The sequence below is a fragment of the Amphimedon queenslandica genome, unplaced genomic scaffold (assembly GCF_000090795.2).
Source record: "Amphimedon queenslandica unplaced genomic scaffold, v1.1 AMPQUscaffold_13521, whole genome shotgun sequence".
Classification (NCBI taxonomy): Eukaryota; Metazoa; Porifera; class Demospongiae; order Haplosclerida; family Niphatidae; genus Amphimedon; species Amphimedon queenslandica.
The window spans coordinates 72,116-73,201 of NW_003546243.1; the positions used below are offsets into that span (position 1 = coordinate 72,116).

At 32.0% G+C, this 1,086-nt stretch overlaps 1 protein-coding gene across 1 annotated transcript; it reads right to left on the minus strand.

Moving 5' to 3' along the window:
* Window positions 1–267: 267 nt before the first annotated feature.
* Window positions 268–748, minus strand: LOC100637819 (amine sulfotransferase-like). The gene is made up of 2 exons (XM_020006426.1): window positions 641–748; window positions 268–597 (listed from the first exon to the last, which is right to left on the minus strand). Exons 1-2 carry the CDS (start codon window positions 665–667, stop codon window positions 307–309), a joined length of 318 nt encoding a protein of 105 aa, XP_019861985.1. The 5' UTR covers window positions 668–748; the 3' UTR covers window positions 268–306.
* Window positions 749–1,086: the final 338 nt, after the last annotated feature.

Below are 1,086 nucleotides of genomic sequence, written 5' to 3' on the forward strand. Positions count from 1 at the left end.
TTCACATTTTCTAATGTACATTGTGCAATCTTATTAAATCATGCAAAGTCTTACTTAAGTTGCTATGAGCATATTTAAACAGGAATATGTCTTCCCACTTATTATTATAATTTTGCTAACTATAATTATATTTTACATAATCGTCTGGCTTGAAAAGTTACAACCTAAAAGAGATCCTGGGCAACAAAAATAAGTGGGTCAAAAGCATTGGTAATAGGATCTATCAAGAGCTATAGCAGCATCAAAAATATAAAAGTCAAATGTTAATTCAATTAGAAATAAAAATGTTTCATTCAAAGTCAAAAATTAAGCCACTTCCTGACATTCTTTTAGTGTATCAAACCTTGCTGAGTGCTCATCACTCAAATGATTTTTCCAATTGCCAATAAAAGATGTAAAATTGAAGACAGTAACTTCTCTGGTGTCTGAGTGTCTCAGGTAGACTGTCATGCTATCGAATGTACACTGTCTAGTAACCTTCTCATTCATTGCATCATCAAGACTATATCCCATGAATTGTGCAATAGTTTTCACTGATCCAGACAGATCTTTCTTTAAATCTTCATACATTAAGAACAAAATGTTCTTGGCATTTGTCTATAATAATCAGATTGAAATGCCATGATTATAAATTTCAAACCTTTATATTTCCACCATTCAAGAACATGATCAAACCATAGCCCAAATGGAACTTCTCCTTTTATAAAAAAACTCAAAGACACAATTCCAATCACCAGTAAAATCAAAATGCATTTTGTATGATAGTAATAAGACATGGCCACATCTTTAGGATTACGTGCAATGTAGATATACTTGGCTATGGAATTAGCAGGATTTTTCCAGACATCATGTGATACGGCATATGACTCTTTTAGGGTACGAGGAGATGATAAAGCCTATGGTAGTGTAAAATAAATGATAATGAACAGTAATACTAAGAGTGGATTGGTAATACAAACAGTACATGTACATGTATAAAAAAGACTGAATCCCATGGGAAGGTCCATCACATAGGTAAGTTGCAGTATTATTAAAGAATCAAGAAAAGGAAGTTGAATTTTAAATATCTGAACAGAATTAGAGGCT